This window comes from Lepisosteus oculatus, chromosome 6 (assembly GCF_040954835.1).
Source record: "Lepisosteus oculatus isolate fLepOcu1 chromosome 6, fLepOcu1.hap2, whole genome shotgun sequence".
NCBI classification, from domain to species: Eukaryota; Metazoa; Chordata; class Actinopteri; order Semionotiformes; family Lepisosteidae; genus Lepisosteus; species Lepisosteus oculatus.
The window spans coordinates 51,698,603-51,721,119 of NC_090701.1; the positions used below are offsets into that span (position 1 = coordinate 51,698,603).

The window sequence follows — 22,517 nt, forward strand, 5'->3', positions numbered from 1 at the left end:
GCTTCACAGAGACCTCCCTAACCATTTCCCCTCTGCCCAGCTGCTCAGTGTGCAGGGACAGCCTGCTCAAGAGATTGTCTGGACGACGTCACCTTCTCAGTTACTGGCTTTACCTTGAATAGGTTTTATAATCTGCTACCGATCTGTGCATTTCTATAACTTCATCCTTGAGATGATTTGAAATCTTTGTGGTTTAATCGTTGCTTCAAATTCACTATCTGACTGAAGGACTTTACAGACACAGGTGGATTTATTCTGAAACCATGTGAACCACTATTATTTCACATAGACAGACATCACTCAACTGATTGTGTGGCTCGTTAAGGCAATTTTAGGTTTGCTACATGAAAGGCTTGAATGCTTAAGCTTTCAATTTTTCTTTCATTAGTTACTTCGTTGTGTTTTTTTCTTATTTCAATGTGTGGTGGTGTGTATAACACATACAAATTACACATGGAGAAGGCTCCACAGCCGAAACGTTGATTCTTTCTCTTTTCAGCATGGAACTAGTTCAAATCCAAATTACTATTTCAAACTGTCAAGTTTTAAGAACTGTGCAAGAGTCTGAATACTTTAATATGGCACTGTATATCAATTCCAGTATCGGGAAATAGCCAGAGCTCTTTATAGATGTGAACAGGGCTCCTGCTCTTAGGTAGTGACAGAAGTGATCTCTGAAATCAAGGAGAGCTGAACATGTTGCATACTGTATGCGTAGATGATAAATATGAAGTATACTACCTAGAAATCATTTAATATCTAACAATGACATGCACCAGTATTGAGGCAACAGCTTAAAATCAGGGCACCTACTTCTTTCACAAACCACTGGCAAAATGCTGGACTGATCCACTCCCTGGCATGAACGCCACAGTCAATCCACACAGCTTTCTTGTCACGGCGAGTTCTCTTTCCTAGCTGACAGAAGCAAGGATCCCGGTTAGTTAGGAGCAGGCCGCGTTCTATACACAGCGCAACACTTCTAATTGGTAACTCTCACCTGAAGGACATAAAGAGGCCTTCCTTCGAAAGACCGGCCAATGGAGAACAGAGTGACGAAGTGCGGATGTGTTCTGTTCATTTCATGCATCCAGCTCTGAATCTGCAAAAGAAAGAGACAAATACGGCCTGTGATGGCGAAACAGTGACTTTCTTCTTTAAGCTCAGGATGGCCAACCTCACACACATCATTTATGACAAGCGTCATGCGGTGGTTCTGAAGATCTCCATTTTTACAAGAGTGATCTGGATGCACTATAAGAACTACCGCTTCTATCCATTCTATTGAAGGAGAACACAAACAATAAGTGTTTTTAGCCAGTGGCTGCAGTATCTTATTGCGCAGCTCAGAACTGGGAACCCACTGAAGCAAAGCAGGTGTGAGCCTGGGCAGTATCTAGAAAGCTTAAGTTGCTGCTGGAAGTGGTGTTAGTATGGCCAGTGGGGGGCGCTCACCCTGCAGTCTGTGTGTATTTTAATGTCCCAGTATAGTGATGGGGACACTATACTGTAAAAAGCCGCATGAGATGTAAAACCAAGGTCTGGACTGTCTGTAGTCAAGAAAAATCCCAGCGCCTTTCTCAAAATGAGTAGGGGTGTGACCCTAGCATCTTGGCCAAATTTCCCTCTGGGCTTTACTGATCATGGCCTCCTAATAATCCCCATCTCTGAACTGGCTTTATCACTCTGCTCTCCTCCTCACTGAGAGCTGGTTTGTGGTGAGTGTACTGGCACACTATGGCTGCTGTTGCATCTTCTAGGTGGTGGTGGAGGAGAGTCCCCATTACCTGTAAAGTGCTTAAATAAGTGTAAGGATTATTAATTTCTTGATAAGAGTCTCTTCACTGCTGAAGATCATACTAACAGAACATTACTAGTACAGTATCACTAGAGGGCACCAGAACCTTGATATAAAATAAGTGTGTACAATTTTAAAATATACCCATGATGAACAACTAATTATATTTGGCATTACATCTTATACTGCTAAAAGGTAACTGCAAGTAGTTTTTAAAGTAACGTCTACACTAAGATGTTATATCAACTCTGATCAAATAAATACTCCATTCAATGGTAATGCCAGAGTTCTGCTCTCAGAAGGGGAAGCTTTAGGTATGTCCTTCTGAAGCTTTGCCAAAAAACTTTCTCCTTGGATCCAATTTTGATCAGAGGAATGTGAATAAATATAGTGCCATATCAGTTCTTCATTCAGGATGTCAAATACACCTACAAACATCAAAGAAGCAATAAGTATGTTGAGAAGGTTTTTGGCAGTGTATACATTCCATGACACAGAAATGGTTAATAGTACCAGCACTACTTTTTGTAAACACAATAAGTTGGGCAACAACCTTCCATTTGAGGGTGCTTTTGTTAAAGATTTACAATGCAATGGTGCTTAAATAAGATTTGGAAATGGCAAAGTTTAATCACTCAGCATAATTTGTTATGGCACATTTTATATTAATAACTCCACTACCATAACAAATCACTTCACACATCCTATTGGTCTCCATGGGTTTTGATTATAATGTTGTGATGTGTCTGTTGGCACTGAAGCAATATTGTTTTCACATGAACTTTCCTCCACTCCAGACTCTTCCACTGTCAGAAGACCCATTATGTCTGTTCCACATGCAATATTTACGATAATTTAAAGGTGTCTTAAAATATGTTCGCTCGTACAGCAGTATATAGTATTTGTAAATTCCAGTCTGTAAATCACTCTTAAGTTATAAATGAAAGCAGTAACATTTTGTCTTGCCAGAACAGGTACTAGAGTTATTATTTCCATGCACAAATTGTTTCCTCAGGGCATTTACTGTATTTTGATTATACTGGGCATAAAAGAACAATGTTTTTATTAGGTCTTTGTTTGTGAGATACATACAGTATGTAACTATATTTGCATTATAATTGGAATCACAGTTGTGCTGAGAAATTGGTCCCTTTTCAATTCTACAGCTGTTATGTGGTATTGCCTCATGCTGGTGGCTTACAGATATGAGCTTTTAGTTTGAACAGTCGGCAGATAAAGGCATCTGCTGATGTACATACCTCTTCTAAAGAGTGGTACGCCTCATAATCATACCCCATTTCTGATCTTCGTTTTCTGGAGGAACGATACCCAGTCTGTTTTTCAATTTCCTTCTGGAGGTTTGCGATAAGAACCCTATACAAGACATGAGACACACTTAGCACTAAAAGCAAAGACTTTAAGGGGACATTTTGCCTTATCATCGCCCGCTCAGTCTTCTCCTTTCAAATTAAGGTCAGGTTAGAGTTCTGCTCGCTAGGCAGGCCATCCTTTACTAAACTGAAATCTCTCATCCAAAACATCTCAGAAAGCCCTGTCCAAAAACACTTCCACACAACATGAGGAGCAGCTGGGGCTGTCTCTAGCTTACCTGGGCCTGGAGAGCACAGGTGATGTATTATCTTAGAGCACAGAAATTAAGATATAAACCAAAGATAGCTATTGCTTTATCATGTTTGGCAATAGAACTTCTTTTACTCTGAACAGGTCACTTATCCACTTTGGTCTGCCTTTCTGGCTGAAATGCCTCAAATGGAACTTATTGTATTATCGATTTTAAATTACACTTTAGATACCATTTTGTTGTTTCACATTTGTGACTTGATTTTAACTGATAAGATGAAGTAACTGAAGTGAAAACACAACAAACAGATAACACAGATACTGTATTGTATTTTGGGACAATTTGCAACAAAAATAAGTTATGTTCTAACCCCCATTAAAATAGAAAAGACTTGTTCTGCAAAGAACTGAGTAAGTAAAAAAGAACTATAATATAGCCCTTGTGTCTTGTCTTGTGTGTTGTTACTTCCAGATATCTCACATTGATGTACACTGTAATTAATTCAAAGGGTTAATATGGAAATGTTGTTAACACCTCAGATTAGGGGTTGCAAATTCCATTTATAAAAGTAATGACTAACAAAAGAGATCATAATCAACCAGTGCTGTATACTAATTGCATGTTAGTGAGAAAATCATCATCTTTACCACAGCCTGAACTGTATCCCTGACCCTTATATTTCTTATTAATCAGCTGTATTGTTTCTAAAAGTGGCCACACACTATTGGCCTGTAATTTTCACAGGGCCTGTTGATCATCCCTGTTGATAAAAATTTACCTTTGTTTCACTAAATGTCAGTGCATTGACTTTAATGTTTTTGCCATCTTCCTGATTGCAACTGCAAATCTGTTGCAGTTACAAGTAAAAAGTTTCTTATGTTCTCTATACTTATACTGTATATACGCTTACATATTATATATACTGTATATACACAGATGGCTTTTTTTATAAAGTGTAACTTTGCAACCCTAAGTGTGACTGAAACAGTTATGTACAGTAAGTCACAGAAACAGGAAAGACAAGTTAAGGATATTGGAAATCAGGCAAGGCAATGTTAGACTTCATTGTCATACAGATCCAGATGGAAAACATGCAACAACTTTTTAAAAAATTTCTGCCAAGGTGCAAAGTTCATGAAATCATACAGACGCCAAAGCTCTATTTCTATGTCATTCATCTGCCTTTTTTTAAAACAGAGGGCTGACTTGCACAGTATGTTAGCATCAACAGCCATGAATAATTATGTAGAATAATAAAAAAGTAATTTACAACTGCTGATGCAACCGTAAGATTGCCGGAGGGTGAAAACAGCTAATCTCAGCCTCTCTTGCTGCTGTTTTGTTTTTAATACACACCAAAGTTTCTTTCTGTTGTCTGTTAAGCATTTGCAGGATTTATGGAGTGGAGCATGAAAGAATGTTATTAAAATAACACACACAGGCTCTGTATGTGTTAATCACATCTGCACGGGTAGAACAGACACTTCTCCAAAAAAAACAGGCCTTGGAAAACAGATGTGCTCCTTCCCTGCTATTTCAGATATGTGGGGTTAATTAGGAAACACCTCCAATAAAAAAGAAACTCCAGAGTAAAACTTACTCATAGTGAAGGTTGGCCCTCCTAAGGTAGGTCTTGAAGGCACTGGAGATGTTCCTCCCTGTGTGAATATCCACAGTGCTGCCCTCTCCGATGAAAGACGCACTGTTGGGCTGCCAGAGGTCCACCTGTAGTGCAGGAACCAGCCTGTAATCCATATGCATGTCTCAACATGAGAGACTCCTATACTTCATATACAGGCCCTGAAGAATGGGCTTGACAAAAATATAGTAATACCAATAATCATCTGTTCTATTTTCATTTCCATTGGGTTTCACTGTCTTACATAACAAATATATTCTAATAATAGTAACATGAATAAGATGGTTTTCTGGGGGCTTGCAAGTGGCTTGTTCAGCAAAGGCACCTGCTTGAAGAAGAGACTAAGCTCTGTGGCCTGAGACCAGGTCATGTCACGGCACACAGATAGGCCCCACACTGGCTGGGGCAAGGCTGGAAGAAATCAGCCAGGCCTTTTCAGCTTTCCAGTAAACAGCGCCTCCTGCAACATGCAACAGCAGGCTTGCAGTGACGCTCCTCCGATCAGCGCTGGAATGTCAGATGAGCAGGGGAGCCAAGCCTCAGAACAATTATCTGGTGGGCATATACAGTAATTTAAAAAAATCCAAATTTTTAAACAAGAACCTACTGGTATCCTATATATGGTATGGCTTCCACGTGACCTTCTGTGCACCAGAACTTGAATGCTATAAATCCTGTCACAATACAGAAAACAAAACTAAAAATAAATTCTGCTGGGTAATTCAGATCTGTCTTGTTCATCCATCCATTTTCTATCTGCTTACAGGGTTCACAGGCTCAGTCTGGTACAAATCACAGAAAATTGAAGTTCTGTTATGAGACAAACTTTCAGCAATTGTGCTCATGTGCAAAGACACAGAGTCTGGTGTAAAGGTTCAAAACTCTTCTACACTTTTTGTGTGTCACGAGGGCAAAACAAACCTACAGTACACTGTCTCTCGCACTCCAAAGCTCTTGTGTGGGAGGAACTTACAAATCTGAGGGTCTTAAAAAAGATGCAGCGGGCACTCAGCCAGGGCAGCCCTGAGTCCCATCTCAGTGTCCAGTGTTTGGCTGCTCTGTTTCTTCTTGAGCCTTATGCTACACATGGCAGCCAGTTCCCCCCTCCATGCTAGTCTGCTGGATTGCTGGGGTTTCCACCTTGCGCCTTGTAATTTCCAGCCCCTTCTGCTTCTTTAAGAATCGTTTGCCTCCATGTACTGCGAGCGCCGTCACGCTCTCTCCGAGGGCTCGACACACCGTGAGTTCGCTCTCCGTTCTAATTATATGGCCTGACCGTGTCAGGCCACTCTTCTGGAGGGAGCTGCTCACCTGTGGTTGCAGAAACGGCAGCGGTCCTAAGGCTAAATGGGAGTCTGGTGCGCAGAGGGTGGAAGCTTGTGTTGGGAGTGGAGGGGGGGTGAGAGTTGAGGGCCATCACTGCGCCAGACTGGAAGGTGGTAATATGGCTGGGTGCCTGTTGCTGGCAAAGGTGAGAACAACGACAGCAGACTGACTCCCTGACTGAGTGAGCTTCAGTAGCTGAGGGGGCTCCTACTGGGGGAACCTTAAAGCACAAAACAATGAAAACAGACTGGTGCCTTGGGGGTGCTGGGTTGGACACTCAACCAGAAATAACCAGAGAATGGTGGAGAGTTCAACAAGGAGGGAAAAGGGGAGGTGGGGGGGGCACAGGACAAGTAGCTGCTTCCCATGTGGGTCTGGAGGAACAAAGACAAGGTCTAGCTTGCCTTTATCTGATGAGACCAAAAGGCAGAATGGCAGAAAAGGTGCACAGAGGCTGCTTAGTAGACAAAATATGTACACATAAAACAGAATAAGTACAAGACTACATTTTGACCTCCTCCCCAACTTCTTTTTAATGACTCCATTAGTTCTGCCCTGGTTGAAGCTGCTTACGTCAATAGCCAATCGACTGCAAGGTTGAAGAGGTGAGGTAAAATAAGCACATTCATGCTTTATAACTGTTTGGACAGCAAACCAGCATGTGAGACCTTGTTCGTTTAACAGCAATTGTGGTTTTCATATAGATTTTGAATGACTCTAAGATGCATCTGAGGAATGCCATACACAGTGATAATCTTCCACCAGCGATGCCTGGCTAATCAGTTGAAGGCCTTTCTGAAGTTAATGATACAGTAGGTGATCAGTGCTTTTTCCAGTGTGCTGCATGTGAGGCCAGGATAAAGATCTGGTCAGCTTCCTAGTTCTAACAGAAAGTATGAAATGTTACAAATGAGAGGAGGCCATTTGCCCTACAGTATATAGCTTCTTTGGTAGTTAGGAGCTAGCTGATCAAAGGAATTTCTTGAAAGACACCAGGACTGTGGCCTCAATAACATGGGTGTGATGCTTTTTCCATACTCTCACAATACTTTGTGTAAATAAAAATACTTTGGCTTCTTTTCACCTCTAGTTGAAGTTCAAAGGCATCTGATTCTGCCTCATGCTTAAAAGGTGCATTGAGTACATGCATAATATGTAATAGTCTTACATTTGTAGGCAGTTATGCATAAATGAGCTGATATTCACAATGTTCACATGAAGAAAAACACATACTAGAAATCAATAAAAAAAACAAAGGAGGAAGCACATGTTGATATTGGTAGGCATTCACAATAACTGAAGATCCAGTTTTCCCAGTGCTATATTTTGGAACAGCCCACTTGAAAGTCCAATTACTATGCTACACAGCCACAAGAACAGAGAGCTGATGTCAGCTCCCATTGTGGTGAGACTAGAGACAGCTGAAATGATCAGTTTTCATTAATTTCAGAGTAATGTGCAATGATTTTGGACGTTGAAAGTGAGCTTTATAAATAAATCCACATGATTTAACTTTTAGCTACAATAGTTTTCACTGTTTTAATAATGTATTGGATACATTAAAGTAAATTGTAATTTTGTCTCTATAATGTATTGGTTAAACCTTTTTAATTAAATGTCAGGGAGAACAGACGTACACCTAATAATTTATCTCCAGTTAGTCACAGTGGCATGGAATCAAGGCCTTTGATAGTGGCATCTGTTTGTAGTTTTTTTTAAATCTCTATTTTTTCTTACAGTAACATAACTGACTCTGTTACTGTATTGTACTCCAGTGAAAAAGTTCAAAATGTTTCTTTCAACGAATGCTTTGCCAGCATAGACTAAGTCTTCTCACCAAGAGGTAAATTCAACACACATAGTAAGATACCAAGTTCCTGGACTTCTAGAAATCATACCAACCATAGTCATCCCAATATATTTACTTGCAAGAACCAAGGACTAAGTGCTATTGGAATCCACAAAGCAAGTTGCTTTTGCCATCACTTACTCTGCCCCTCAGACACTAGTGTCAACGTGAAACTATATTACAGTGTGGTCTGTGGGTTAGGATCCACAGCTGAGAAAGGACATCAGCCCTGTTGTTGGCAAAACGTCTTTTCCCAGGGACTCAAAATTGAACTCAGGTTTGGCTCCCTAACGTATGAATTCCTCATTTGCAAAAGCTGATCTAAATTCTAGTTCTTTCAACTGCAGGAAAAACTACTTTTGTAGCTACGTATGCAGAATGGACTGAATTCATGCTGTGGTACAGTATACCCAGGGGATTGTCGACAGTAACAGGATCTTTAAACAGGCGGGTCTCAGGAAAAACCCACATGTAACCATAACACAAAAAATAGTTGTCTTATTTACAGTGCAAGGAAATCAAAAACCACAAAACCTTAGCTATTCTTTGAGATTATTACTGTATACATTTATTAATGCCCTCTATAAACAATATGGTTAGCTATGCTGCTTACCGACAAAGTCTCTCCAATGACAAAAGTTGCTCTCCAAAGCTCTTCTCAAACTCACAGTAATTCAAAAACACCATAAAACCCAGACATTACACAGTAGGTCAGACATACAGACAGACAAACTGTGTTCTCTCCCTTTGGTGCAGGCACATAACAGAAGATCTGCTCTCTTCCTCAGACAACAGATGTTGACCAACGCTGGGAAGCCTTTGCTTCCTGGATTTGCATCCAGTTGTCTTCCTCAGTTGGTCAGGTGACATTGATGCCAGTGATAGTTATTCCTCATTGCTCTTTAATGAATGTGATTCAGACAAGATCCTCAGCCTTGAATCCAACAACCACCTTCTTAAAATACAAAATGGGCTCTGCTCAGTTAACAAAAGTAAAGGTAGTTTTGGAGAAATTCATTCAGAAGTTTTCATTAGCAATTCATGTAGTGTAATATTTTTATCAATTTGATTAATATAAAAACAGCCAGTATTATTACAATAAACCACATTAATCCTGCATTCCTGCAAGTCCTAGTAACTGAATGAGTAATCCAAAATTGATCCCAAATGTCAAGACAAAGACCTACAGTATATCTTCGTGAACACAATATTCAGGTTTCGTTGAAGTTACAACATTCTCCAAAAAACAGGGAAAAAACGTTCCATAGGTTTCCATGGTCAGCATTTGGAAAAGTGCAAGCTTTTTCATCCTCTGGACTTAATCAAGTGCAGATACAGTTGATGTTAATACACAAAGGATACAAAATCAAACCTGTTTTACGAGGTATACGTGCTTAAGATTCTTGTAACTTCATACAGCAGCTGAGGTTACATCAGAAAGTTGGGCTGCCTATTATGGATTGTACTTAATTTAAGGGAACAAATATATTAATATATTAATTTATTCCATGCTGGTTAATTTCACACTGAAAAGAAAACAAAATGAATAAAACACAATGTTCCACATGTGTAGCCTTCCTCAGATTGGAGAATATATTTAATATGAATTAATGAAGAACCAGGGTTTTGCTATAAGTGGATATTAGTACAAGTTTCACATTAGCCACACACTGTATTATAGCATGAAACACCATGAAAACACTTGTACTGTATGTAGGGTTTTGGCTCATTAACAGCTAGGTCTCAGAAAAAAAAATGGTAAAAAACTGGTTGTGAATGTTTTTTGTCATCTTATTAATAAAACATCATACTTTAACAAGATACAACAAAAAACATCACGTCAAGTATTGTTAGCTGTTTTAAGGCATTATAGTTTAAAGACGTGAGACAGGCTTTCTTGTACAAGCCTGTAATGCATTATATTCACATATGAAAAAAGTCAGACCCTTTGAAATAAACTGGCAAAACCAATGGTGGATTCAGATTTCAGAAACTTCTCAGTCTGAAGGGTTCTAAAGATATATGTGATCTTCTGTAGCGATGTCTATTAAAATCAGTCAAAACCAACACCTGTTTCCTTCAGGAAAAAAATAAAAGTGATTCAAGGAAGGCAATATACTGTAGTTTGACTCGGTGAGCTTCAAATCTCCCTTTCGAGAAAAAAAAAGGGATTATTATTATTATTATTATTATTATTATTATTATTATTATTATTATTATTATTATTACATTAGTACAACAGGTTATTAAGTTGAACTGGAAGAACGGGTAAAGAGCAAAACCTTGCAGATAACAATTGACAGCTCTTGGCAAACTTTTTCCCATATACAATAAAGCAAATGGAATTGGAAAATCAAAAAGGGCTTTTATTTACGCTAGATTTAATGAAGAGACAATAATAAAGCAAATACTGTAGCAGTTACTTATGTAGCAGCACACAGGCAATCTCTGACTAAGGTGTTTTAAGCATACAACACTCCTGGGTGAAATGAAGACAGAGGAAGAAGGGCTGAAGCACAGTGTGTATGGAACAGCAGGCTGTGCCGGCTGGCTGTACAGTTTCTAATGCCTTGCCCCATTGTCCAGAGCACCGCACTCTTTTTCCTGCTTGATTTCTATCTTCTGCGGAAAAATAAATTGTCCAGCTCATTTGCAGAAGGGATAAATCAGGACCTTCTGGAAGAGGTGTTAGTGAGGCCAGAGGGGGGCGCTCACCCTTCAGTCTGTGTGGGTCCTAATTCCCCAGTATAGTGACAGAGACATTATAGTGTAAAAAGGCGCCATCCTTCGGATTTGATGTAAAAAACGAGGTTCTGACTCTCCGTGGTCATTGAAAATCCCAGGGTGTTTATCGAAAAAAATAATATGGCCAAATTTCCTCCTGGCCTTTACCAATCATGGCCTCCCCATCTATGAACTATGAATCACTCTGTTCTCCTCCCCAGTGAGAGCTTGTGTGTGGGGAGTGTACTGGTGCACTATGGCTGCCGTCACATCATCCAGGTGGGGCTGCACACTGATGGTGGTGGAGTGGATTCCCATTACCTGTAAAGTGCTTTGAGTGGAGTTCCAGAAAAGTGCTATACTATTATTATTATTAAAAACAGACTGACATCACAACAGACCTCCTGTCTAGTCAGCCGAGAGTAGAGGTAAACGACAGCCCTTGGGAGACAGGAAGAGTTACATTCCAGGGAGGCCAAAACAAAGCTGTCAACACGATTCATCCTGCTTTCTCAAGCACTGATGATTGTGAGCAGGGCTGTGTGGGAATCCTTTCCAGTTTCCATCAGATGTGTTTGCTGACAGGATGTGGGAGAATCACAACATGTGCATTTTTGCCTGGCAGGACTTCTCGCTTTGTATGTCAAACCTTGGGGGGAACTTTAATGTCCGCTGCAGAATCATAGCAGAATCTTCGACAAGCCTTAAGCAAGATGCTCAATCAACAAGGCCCTTGTTACAGTATATCATCACTAACTGCCTTCACATGTGGTTGCAATTTCTGAGTCCTGTTCCCTGCACTTTTGAGATGGCCTACAGTGAAGATGAGTCAGTGCTGATCAACATTCCTTGTGTGGCCAGTAACCCAAACGAGTTCAACGTAATCAGAAGCAAATTCAATCATGTCTGATTTACTATTAAATCAGACATGAGAGAGCTCCACAACTCTCAAATATCTGGGTCTTTATCGATCTAGACAGAATATATGAACTTTGAGTGAAAAAATACCCACTTCTTACATTGTTTAAATATTTTACTCAGTAATCTAAGCATATTAAGCTGCATTCCTCAATCAACTGACACAGTATATATCTTTGAACTTTGGTTTTACTTTTTTATTTAGAAAAAAAATTAACACATATGCAGATTGGTCTGATCACCTTAAAGAAAATGACCAATTAATATGTGAATTCTGGCGGGGAATGTTCTCCCTTTAAGTCAAAGCTGGATTTAATTTGAAACAACCAAAAAAAACTACAGGTTGGCACAAAGCTCTAGTAATGGGTTAATTGATTTAATGGTTTGCAGAGGGTTATGTGCATGTTTTTAAAAATGTTTCAGGCGGTATGTGCTGTCCTGCAGTTAAGCAGCAGATTTACTAATAACAAATTAACACAGTTTCTGCAGTGTTGCCACCCCTAAACCTGCCACTTTGGTGTTTGGCATAAAAGCACTCTAGGGATGGTTAAATAATCATGCAGGAGGGGTAAATGTCGCTCAGCTTTGGAAAACGAGGTGCAGGCTCTTTAAATTTTTAATTTACTAACAGTGTTCCCCCCTGTCGTGCCCTTTCAAATCCTCTTTTACAGTGTGGAGCATTTTCCACAATTCTATCCTTTCTACACAAGCAAAGCAGCAGTTCAACGGAAAAAAAGTTAATCTTGTGTTAAATATTGTAACACGTCTCCTTTAGGAGGTCGATGATAATCACACAACAGTAGTTAGAAAATCTCAGTCAAATACACCAATGCTAAAACAACTAAAACTTCTAGCAAGGCTAAAAACAACAACAAAAGTGAATTTGCTTGAATCTACATTGAATCTAACATCTTCTGTAATACTGATGTTGAGTGCAAAGATGAAAGGTTAAAAAAACAATATTTTGTATCTAACTTTGGAATGTCTCCATCAAAAAGGACTACTTAGATTTAGGATCATTTGAGACCTAGAAATCACTTAGCCAGAGACTAGAATGCACAGTAGGCACAATTCACGATTCTTTGATCTCTGGTTCAGCTTTACAGTTAATCAGCCTTTGTTAAGCAGTAACCTCAGGAGATCCTTTTGAGCATATAAGCCAGGTCATTGCGTGACTGAGCACTGTAGTATTCAGCTACCCACTGCCTACTGTATATTGGTGCATATTGCATTGCAGGCACTTGTTCAAGTAATGTGGCGCACATGCAATTAAATCACTGCCACAGTTTCAGTCTTACTTTTATTACCAATCCTTTATGGAAAAGGAGGAAAGAGTAGAAAATAAGCATGCAAATGTAAAACAATAAAATGACTATTGTACTAATAAATACATACTGTATATACAGTATTACTGTAGCTCATATATTATTATCAAAACTACTGTGCCCCATTTACCATAGCGAATGAAATTAAAATAGCATAAAATCTCCAGTTCACCTGCTAGGTGTTGGTGTTGTTGATACAGACAGATGTGCAAAGATCAGATAGAATCAATAAAGAACATAAAGTTAACCAAGAAATATCTGTATCCCTGTGTGCTCACATATTTAACAGCAAAATGATTCTCCATGATTGTCTTTCAGGACGAAAGACAAGAATCCAAGCTTAGGTACTGAAGCAGTTTGAACTCCAGCAGACTAAAAGAATGGGAAGCTGAAAAATTCATGTGCCTGGCCTGTCCCACTGAGCATTTTCTACAAACATTTCCACATTCTAAATGTTTCAGATATTCTACAAATGTTTATCGAGAGTCATTCCCTGAGAGCAGGGCCTCTGAAGCACTGCATGGGCTGAAAAAGAATCTATTCCTGGCATGGGACTAAAGAGAACTTTACCTGAATATTTATTTTCCTCCGTGTTACTACAATGATGTTTTGAAGTATTGGAAGTTATTTTTATGGTAGACATCACCTTCAGGGTACAATTGCTATTTTAGTCTGTCGTTGCCTTGGCTTTGGTGATGTACGTATAAATTTGGTCCCGAATAGTGCTAAGTATTTGTTTTTTCACCTTGTAGTTTTCAGGAGACAAGGCTTCTGAAACCTTTCCGTAACCTAATGGGCTTGAGACTCATCGATCTCAATGACACCAAAAGGTGTTGCCTGTGGGAACACGGTCACATCCTCAAGGCAAGACATAGTGAAAACACTAAGTTTTCACTTAGTGAAACTCATAGCGAACTCATACATCAGAAAGACCACCGAAACTAAAATTATTCTGCAGCTAGGATCACACATTCTCCCTTCCCTTAACGACAGATTACTGTTCTTTTAAATTTTCTCCATTCATTGGAAGTTTCATTTCACACCTCTCTGCACCCATTCTGACTTCACACCTCTTGATTGGCCTCTCTTTCTGTCCCCTGCTCCCGCCTCTCACTCCTCCTCCCTCTCAACCTTTGTTCTCCCGCTACTTTACCTTTGCCTACTGCCCTGTCTCTCTCACACCTGAAGAAGGCTCCACGGCCGAAACGTTGTGTTCTCTTTCTTCTTTTTTTCAGCATGGAATAAACCTATTACTTGTTCCTTTGCAGCCTAAGCATGCTGACGCAGCTACCCACCTGAACTACATAGTGAAAACACTATGGTTGTGTCACGGCTGTGAAAATGGAAACAGGCCTAGGCAGCTGTGTACACAGTGTTGCCAGCTACAGTATATGAAGGGGGAATTACTTTAGCTGCTGTTCCATACACTGTGTAAGAAAAGGAGAATGCGCTTGTCCCAGCTCTTGAATTTGGACCTGTGCAATTCACAGCTGCTGCATCTCAGCCTACAGCTGTACAGCTGCGTGTTTGAAATAGAAATCCTATTTCTACTCAATTGTTCCCTTGGCAGTAGCAGCTTATTTTTTTAGGATTCCTACTTGATTCATGATTCTGGTCTTGCAAGACGAACTATATGCTCAAAAGCAAACAGAGGAGCAGGGGAGATTCAGAGGCAGGCCAGCACTGATACGTAGTGTAATTACTCCCAGATGGCTGTGGGTAAATTACAAAAGCATGGCACTTTGTCCAAACACAGCAGCCTCTTGCAGTCATCTTACGATAAGGGTTTCTTCTAGTGCAATTCTATTGTATTAATTATACAGTAAAATACATGATTGATTCGGCAATTTAGGCTTTTTCCTTCCATCCTGCCATTTTCAGAAACCTTATCCATAGAGAGCCTAATCAGGCAGGCACAGGAGACTGCAGTGGATGGGACAGCAGTCTACTACTCACATATACAGTACATATGAGAGGAAACTTTAAAGTTGGCAAATATCCTGGACAGCATATCTTTGTAAAACCGTCTTGGACATGTAGACAACATGCAAAAACTATGTACTGTAGAAGGCACTCCAGGAAGCATTCGAACCCAGGACCCAAGACCTGAGAGGCAGCAGCACTAGCTGCTAAGCCTATAGCCCACTGTGCATGGCCTGATTTAAGCAAATGATTTTGGCTATAGATTTCACTCGCCTGTTGTACATTATAAATGATTCAGTAGCTGGACTAGATGCACTGAGCAGATTCAATAATGTAATATTGTAATTATTGCCTGCATTGATGAACAAGGGGGCATTCACTGAATAATAATCTTCTTTCACCCCATACAAACAGCAAATCTCTTTTTAGTAGCTCCTTGATCAATCACCTATTTAATACCCTAGAAGTTTGTATTAGAAAAATAACACATACAGGATAATCTGACAAGGTGAAATATTGGGTAAGGTCTGGTGCTGAAGAGGCTAAATGCTTAAATTAGCCACTAACAACTAACAAGAGAACAGATAAGTCAGAAGGACACCTTGCATTTCCTTTATTCTAATTATTTTATGCCTTTTAAGATCTGATAACTTTTGGTAAGACAGCTCTTCCAGTCCAATATGATTTGAAACTAATTTCAGGCTTAACTGAACCACCAGAATTTTTAAGCATCAATAATTACTGATTTCAAAATCTGAAAAACTGTCTTTTCTTTCTTTTCAGTTCATGGAATGCTTTCACAAACAATGACTGTAATTTACCTCTATTATTTAAATTTCACGTGAGCCAAACAGCTATAGTAATTTATGAAGAAAGACCTCTAATCATATATTGATTCAATTTAGAATGCTGAAGCGTTTTATTCTGGAGAAAATATAATGATTTTTAAAAAGCTAAATATGGATAGGTCCTAAACTAAAGACAAAAAGGCCCAGTTACAATGCATTGTAGTCTTGTGTTAATGAGAAAACGTGTTCTGTCCTGGCTTAACATCTGATTGAGAAATAATGAAGATAATGGGGATTTTCACTAATCTCTGAAATCCACATTGGACAGCACAGTCTCAGTTGTGCAATAGCTCATACTTATCCCACAGTCTTAGGATATCCTGTAACAAATTAAATCACCATATTTTAAAAAACACCATTATCAATTTCATGTTACATGCCTGGGAAAGAAGATGACCAAAATGGCTTACCCTCATATTTTCAAAGAGGCTCTTCAGAGTTTGAACTTCTGCACTGTTCTGAGGGGTCACTCTAATAACTTGATCCCTACAAGGGAAGAAAAATATACTGTAGTAAATACGCTGGATAAAATAAAACTTGATTATTCCCGGATGTGTCATTTTCATAAAAAGTTAACAGAGGTTCATTTAATGGAGAACAGCATTTCCCACTGTCTTTCCATCCATAAATTTTCTAACCACTTTATCCAATACAGGCTTGTGGGGGGAGCTGGAGCCTATCCCAGTAAGCAATGGGTGCAAGGCAGGATACACCCTGGCTAGGATGCCAAAAACAGTTATACATAAAGTTCTTCATTTGTAGGGCATTACATCACTGTCGCAGAAGAACCTTTATCAGTTTTATCACTATGCCCATTCAGCAGAATGGTTCATTCAAATCATTGACTTACAAATTGGATATAAACCTCTTAAACATACTTTAAAACTTACAGAAGTGGGCGAGGTATCCTACACTTTCATACACTCCTCCTCCCAAAATAAAACTCAGAGTCCCGAGCATTCTTTATCAAAACTAGAAATGTTAAGAATAAAATCTGCAACAGAGCACATTATTTACTCTTCTGTTTACTTACATGAGTCACTGATTTACAAGAACCGAATCCCTTAAAAAACCCAGAAGAATGACTTTCCATGGTGGTTAAGGGTTTTACTAACAGTTAAGGAAATCAAAGTTACGAATTACTGTCAAAATCTGTAAAAAAAACCTGGACATAACCAACAGAAAGAAGTAGGAAGGGAATACTTAAACACAGAAATGCTGTATTACTAATACAAACCTTCTTAATTTGGACACCTGCAAAAAAGGGGTCCATTCACTCAGAATTGGTTGAACCCATTAGTAAATCTTTTACCCACTTTTGAAGAAGCTGTAAAACTGCTTGCTAGAGCCCCAATAAAACTGGACATATAATTTGACCAAGGCCCTCCTTGAAACTGTTACTATTAAAGTGACAATCATGACATACAGCAAAAATAAACATTTGATTTTCTTCAAAAGCCAGAACCATGCATATATGTTCTCCAAAACTGTACATGTCTGCAGATCACAGTAACTGCCTACCAACTTGGATCAAAAACAAGGTCTTTTGGCATATCATACTTGTATCCATAAATACTCATTTGTAATTGTTTAGACTAGAGCAGGATGCTTGTATGTGACTAGAGTATCATTTTACACTGCCTTGCTCTAGATGACAACACTAACAGCACACTGCCTGACACCCATAAACTGCTGTTAAAGGAAACCTCATATCTTTTTTTTCTTGCTATGCCCTTCACCATGACAAAGAAAATGGATTGAAATGAAATACTACATGCCTTATGATTTACGTGTATGGTAAATGGATGAGAAAAGCAATCCCCCAGGATACAAAACACTGGCAGCATCTGTAGTATGAAATGACATATTTCTCTCGCGTGGTCTAGCCTGAGTCAGAATTTACCACCCAACAGCACAAGGTATGAGCGATGCACAGAGACTTCAGAGACTTCAGTTCAGCCCATCTCTGAGTGATACTGCAGATATTGAGGTCTACAGCAGAAACCTAATACCCTGCGACTTACTGTACATTGATATGCAATGTGTTAGACATTTTAGACACAGTCAGGTGTAACAATATACAGTATGCATTTTATGAGCATCATCATTTTACATAAAGCCTCCTCTAAAGTTTTCTACTGTTTTAAAACCTTTGTGTTATGATTAGGCTTTTCCCATCATTAACATTAATTAGTAAACTAGTCAAATCTAGGTAGGATTAGCTCCAGCTCCCCGCGACCCTGTACTGGATAAAGCATTTAGAAAATGGATGGTTGAATGTAATCAGTGATTCTTCAGAATCAACAGTGGAACATTCTAATGCTCTTCACATCCTGTGTTCCTTTACACACATCTATAAACTTACAAGGTTACATTTTTGTACTACAAATTTCCCATCCATCTTGATTAACCATTTGCTTAAAAGAAAGTGGCTAAAACATCAGCAAAGATCATCACAGAATTGGGACTCTTCATGAGGAAAGAAGACTTTTGAGTAACCGTAGAACTTATTGTTCTAAAGAAAACAATGGCCAACTTTTTTAGGGGTTAATATCAGGATGACAACAATAAAATACACTGCTTCAGTTTTCAGAGTACTTTGCCATAAACCTCAACATGTGCCTACAACAGGATAGCACATTACCCAATCAGATCTAATTGACTCATGATCTTTAACACCATTTCTTCCCCTGTACACTTCCAGAAAACTACAAGACTACATTTTGCAGGTTTTGTGCAAAATACAGATGGGGACCTGCATGGAAGACCAGGCTTCTTCTGCAAGGGCTATTGGCTGTCCAGGGTGTGGGGCTCTTCCTTCTGAAACAGAATCTCTAAGCTAATGACCAAGTGTGGGGACCAGGAACAGTTTACTGCACAAGGCACCGTCCCCTGGGTGAGATACTGAACTGATCCCTAAAGACCCCATGGCACTGTTTGTAAAATGAGGAATGTTGACTCCAACGTCCTGGCTACATTCCACACTGCTTTCGTACGATCTGGTCAACCTAATATCCACCCTAAACTTCAGCTGGAGAAGTAATTTCTAGCTTCTCCACCTGATCTGTGGCTTGGTTGCCACCACAAACCGGCTGCTGCACATCACAGATGGATGAAGAGGGTCCCCTCCTACATGTAAATTGCATTGGGATAATTTGGGATCATAAGAGCTACATAAACCGAAGGAATGCTATTACTCCTAATGATAGTAATAGTTGTTATAATATAAAGAAATAATATATTATTAATATTCATTAGGTTCATTAGCATTATAATAATTATTAGGGCAGTTAGGATGGTAAAAATCAGGGGTCAGGTCAGGCAGCGATTTACAGCAGGAAGCACAGATTCAAAGCTAAACAGAAGTATTTAATCACAGTCTTAGTGTGCCATATGGGTCACATTTTCAACATGTGTTCTAATAAATGTGCAAGAGAAAGAGAAGCTTTCTCTGAATTCACTTTACTACCTGAGCTTTACACTTCAAAGATGATATACTGTAGACAGAAGAGCAGTGAAACTTATAATTTTAATCCACCTGGAACTGACTCACCGACAAAAAATATATAAAAAGAGAATGTGACAGAAATCTGCTGCATAATGATTGCTTTCCTATTATTTCTATTTGTTTTTATTTTGTCTAATGATATATATTCAGTTTACAGTCTCTGTTTATGTTACCTGGTGGAGAGATACAGTATTATTTAGTCTTTTTCATTCACAAAACCTTGTTAATGAGCAGAGAGCTTCTTTAGAAAAGAACAAACAACATTGACGATGTATAGACTTCATGTCCCTCAGTTCACTGGCTAGCTTTTGCATGTTTTAACAGCATGCTACACAGTATCAATGGCTATATGTTTCTTAACTGGAAAGAGGGATTTATTGCACATCAATCTGTAGAATATTGGAAGAAATAATGAAAAAGTTTGTCAAATTGTGTTGGTGCAAACACTGTTTGACTGGTAGCCTCTTACTTCAAAGGGAAAAACTTTTCCAAATGATCAACAAAAAGGCTTCATACTCAATGTGCCTGCTTATGAATAATTATGAAGATAACACTGAAGGGTACAACATCCTGAAATCACCTTTATTTTAACTATTAAAAGTATTATACTTGATTATGCTTTTACAACCTGAATCAGTTCCCCTTGAAAAATATCAGAACCCTTAAAGTCCTCCAGTGACTTTTTAACTAAATGAGCAGACTTCATGCAATCCTGACATACTGCTCCACTTTACCTTAAGGATTTATTGTATTATTTATAATCCAAATATAACATTTTTAAAATGTCACGTGAAGACCTACACACACTTCCAATAGACACTTCCAATAGAAAAGATTAAGAAAATAAGAACATAGTTGTACAAATTACTGTATATTTAAATGTTCTATACAAACTGAACAGTGGTGTAATGGAATAGAAATTAATTCACACTACTCTGCGTTTTATGAACTAAAGATCTGCAGCAAATCATTATTAATCAGCTGTGCCACTCTTTTTGCAGAACAAGTCCATTTGTATATGATTTCATTAATTAAAAAAAATTCCATTTCATTATTTAATTGATTTGGCTCCATGCATTCTTCTTCAATGGAACTACAGTATATTTAAGACATTATGGGCAACAGAGGCAAGTAGAGGGGTATATTTCAATGTACCCTGCTGTTGTTTCACTAATATTTAGAGTGTTTCTCTTGTGAGAACACGTAATCTGATCAGTTTGTATCCAGCTGGGACAGATTCCAGTAGGATTGCTAAGCAGTTACACGATGCCAATGTTTAGATTTGCCACTCTCTGGATCATGTAATTGGAACCCAGCATCTTTAACCTCTCATCACAGTCTCCAGCTATTTCTGCTCTCCATTGGTGGTTGAACAACAACTCGTTTAATCTTTGCGGTAAATAATTTAACATCTGTCTCTTAAAAATAAAAGCCCATAAATATGAATGAAACATTTTATATGCTTTCAGCGACCACATCAGCAGTTCGAGTTAAAGGCCTTGGATGGGAAAGGAAGCTCTAAAAGGAAGGTTTATAGTTCCTCAGGGATTACTCACACCTGGGAACTGATGATGGTGCAGCTCCAACAAAAGAGCTTGTAACTTTGCTCAGTAATGTGTCAGGCTTTGCAAAGTATTAAAAACTATGAGAATCTACTGGGACTGTTATGGAAACATAGTATTTTCACCCCACTCTTTTTGGCAGCCATAGCATGGCTTAATTTCAAATGCTTATGTAGTTCTTACAGTATGTAACAGTGTTTTCTATTGTTCATTCTCAGACAGAATCACGTACCACATCTCAGATAGGTCTCACCACAGGACTGCAGAAATATTGAGATAGGGCCAAGTTACTAGTTCGTATATCCAGTACAGTATATAAGAGTCAGTATTATATTAAATTTAACAGTATTATATACCGTACAACTGTCGGTAAACATAAATAACTTTTTGCACTCCACAACAAAATGAAATTCCTCAATAGTTGAGAAGGGTGTGCAATACTTATTTTGAAATTTATGTCATGGTATCTTTTTATATGTTTTTAAGAATTCATTCTTTTTTGACATACACTGAAATTGATAGGCAATTACAGCAGGAATTAAATAATACAGGATCACATTACATCCCCTCTGAGGCCTTTCCTTGGCATTGTAATAAATAGGAAGGGTGTGTGTATTTCAGAAACTTAATAAGGTACAATACTGTATGTAAAAGTCAGTCCTGATCGTCTAAAGATGCAAATTTATAAAAGATAATCATGCTTATCCACTGCAGTCAGGCAATATTAAGTGAGATCGTGTGGATTCTTTGTTCCTAGTTTAGGAGTTAATGAACAGGCAACATTGAGAAACCATTTATTTATTCCCAAAACCAACAGATAAAACACACCAACTATTCTTTCCACATTATTTATGTAGAGTGTGAGAACTTGAGTGTGAAGGCCCAACATTTTAAAGGACATAACCAAGACTTTATTAATTGGTTCTGTCATTGCTGGACTGATATTAGCACCTTCCATTGAGATACACAATCAGCAGAAGAAATGTAAAACCATTATTTTAAAATTCTGCTCAAAACAGGACAAAACTTCTGTCTAACTAACCTGAGGGAACTTTTCTCTCTGTGCCAAATAATTCATCAAAAACCACAATGGCATGCCTCTTGCCTGGGGGTGGACACCACAGAAAGAAAAATACTTTCACACTGTAAGAACGTACTGTCCCTTTCTAATTTTAAATTGATCCCTTCACATCTCAGATATGTTCTGAGTTTTTATTTTTTAGGTAACCTCTCTATTTTTCACCAACACTGTCCAAAGTGCAGGAAGTCAGGCTTCTGAAAGATGGATCCCACTTACAGTGAATCTCCTTTCATTGTCTGAGTAGAGAAAGCGGGAAATTGCTGAACTTTCCCAGATGTACCATGTCTGACTCCTGGACTGGCCAATTACCTATTGGTTGGTGATTCCATCACTGTATTAGAGCATCCATCTCGCAAGTCTCCTTCAATCCACACCTCAGAAAATGCAATGCAATTGAACTGCAATCTTCCCCTCGTAAAAAGTTCTCTTTTTGG

At 38.7% G+C, this 22,517-nt stretch overlaps 1 protein-coding gene across 1 annotated transcript in view; it reads right to left on the reverse strand.

Annotated features, from left to right (window-relative positions):
• Positions 1-22,517, reverse strand: part of cpa6 (carboxypeptidase A6) — a 47,924-nt gene that overhangs the window by 11,478 nt on the left and 13,929 nt on the right. The window contains exons 2-6 of the mRNA XM_069191552.1: positions 16,343-16,418; positions 4,981-5,105; positions 3,058-3,172; positions 1,001-1,102; positions 814-918 (exon numbers count right to left, since the gene is read on the reverse strand). Coding sequence (XP_069047653.1) covers positions 814-918; positions 1,001-1,102; positions 3,058-3,172; positions 4,981-5,105; positions 16,343-16,418 — 523 coding nt within the window. The remainder of the gene's footprint in view (positions 1-813; positions 919-1,000; positions 1,103-3,057; positions 3,173-4,980; positions 5,106-16,342; positions 16,419-22,517) is intronic.